This window comes from Neofelis nebulosa, chromosome 4, assembly GCF_028018385.1.
Source record: "Neofelis nebulosa isolate mNeoNeb1 chromosome 4, mNeoNeb1.pri, whole genome shotgun sequence".
In the NCBI taxonomy this organism is placed as follows: domain Eukaryota; kingdom Metazoa; phylum Chordata; class Mammalia; order Carnivora; family Felidae; genus Neofelis; species Neofelis nebulosa.
The window spans coordinates 163,258,414-163,260,103 of NC_080785.1; the positions used below are offsets into that span (position 1 = coordinate 163,258,414).

Genomic DNA, 1,690 nt, shown 5'->3' on the forward strand with positions numbered 1-1,690 from the left:
CTTCTATGGAACGGAGAAAAAAATTGAGGAATTGCAATAATTGGTCAAACATAACAAAGCTAAATAAACGTAAAAGTCAGGTTTCAATCCCAAGTCAAAATGTACTTGGCTGTTATGTTATCTAGTCATGTTAAAGGCATTTGATGAAAGAAGAATCTAGCATCCGAGTCCTCATATGACTCCTATAACTTTGATTTATTCTAAACACCCAGCCCAAAGTGGATGGCACAATCACAGAAGAGAAGGTATCCTACTGACAAGTTTCTTCAAGACACCCTGCATGTCACTGTTCCTCAGACTGTAGATAAAGGGGTTCATCATTTGAGGAATGACAATGTACATCACTGAAGCCATGTTAGTCTTCCTGGAAGAGTCAGTAACTGCAGAATTAATGTACACTCCAATACTTGTCCCATAGAACAAGAACACAACTGACAGGTGAGACCCACAGGTGGAAAAAGCTTTATACTTCCCGCCCGTTGATGGCATTCTCAAAACAGAGGAGAAAATTTGAGTATAAGAGAAAATGATTCCAGAGAAAGGAACACCCCCAAGTAAGCTAGCCATAAAGTATGCCAGGATATTATTGATAAGGGTGTCAGAACAAGCAAGCTTGACCACCTGACCAAGCTCACAGAAGAATTGTGGGATGTCCAAGTCCTTGCAGAAGGAAAACCGTAGCACCATCAGACTATGGAGCAGGGCATTGGCACTACTAATGAACAGTGAGAGCACCATCAGCAGACCACAGAGTCGGAGGTTCATGATAACGGTGTACCTCAGGGGATGGCAGATGGCTACATAGCGGTCATAGGCCATTGCTGCAAGAAGAAAATTTTCCAAACCAACAAAAACCAAGACAAAGCAGATCTGTGTGAGGCAGCCTGCATAAGTGATGCTCTGACTCTGGGCCTGGATGTTCACCAGCATCTTTGGGATCGTGGCTGTACTTAAACAGATGTCAGTAAAGGACAGGTTGGAGAGGAAGAAGTACATGGGGGTGTGGAGGTGGGAGTCCGAGCTGACGGCCAGGATGATGAGCAGGTTTCCCAGGATGGTGACCAGGTACATGGACAGGAACAGACTAAAGACTAGGGGCTGCAGTTCTGGATCCTCTGTCAATCCCAAGAGAAGGAATTCGGAAACTCCTGTTTTGTTTCTGGGTTCCATGTTGTTAATGAATCTGATGGAAAAGATGGAGTGAAAATAAAATAAGATGAATGGTCCCCGACTGAGTGGCAGCAGCATCAATGGGGACCTTGTTAGAAATACAAATGCTGGTATCACTCCAGACATGCTAGTGATAAACTCTGAGGTGAGGACCAGCGACTGATGTTTTGTCAAGCTCTCCGGATGAATTTGACATATGCCAAAGTTTGAGAGCCAGTGCCTTCTAAAAAATGAAAATGAAAAAAAAAAACCTATTTAGAATCAATGTGAATATTTCAATCTTTCCCTCTGCTAATTTTTCCCTCTATCATCTTCTTCCCTCTTTTCCCACCATTGGCCTTTATATCACCAGCTCTGTTTCACACACTGTGCTAAGTGCTGAGTCTAAAATGAATAAGAATGGTGCTTCCTTCAGAAGTATTTCTTGCCTTCGAACAAATAGATGAGAATAAAGTTATCCAATCTCTCCTGCAGAGTATGCTTCCCAAACTTTGACATGCTCAGAATCATCTGAAGGTTT

The 1,690-nt window shown here is 42.7% G+C and overlaps 1 protein-coding gene across 1 annotated transcript; it reads right to left on the reverse strand.

Annotated features, from left to right (window-relative positions):
• Window positions 1–231: 231 nt before the first annotated feature.
• LOC131511075 (olfactory receptor 7G2-like) lies at window positions 232–1,194 on the reverse strand. The gene has a single exon (XM_058728911.1). It carries the CDS (start codon window positions 1,168–1,170, stop codon window positions 232–234), a length of 939 nt encoding a protein of 312 aa, XP_058584894.1. The 5' UTR covers window positions 1,171–1,194.
• Window positions 1,195–1,690: the final 496 nt, after the last annotated feature.

Excerpts from the sequence above, each read along its gene's own strand:
- LOC131511075 (XM_058728911.1), bottom strand. The coding sequence starts at position 1,170 with ATGGAACCCAGAAACAAAACAGGAGTTTCCGAATTCCTTCTCTTGGGA.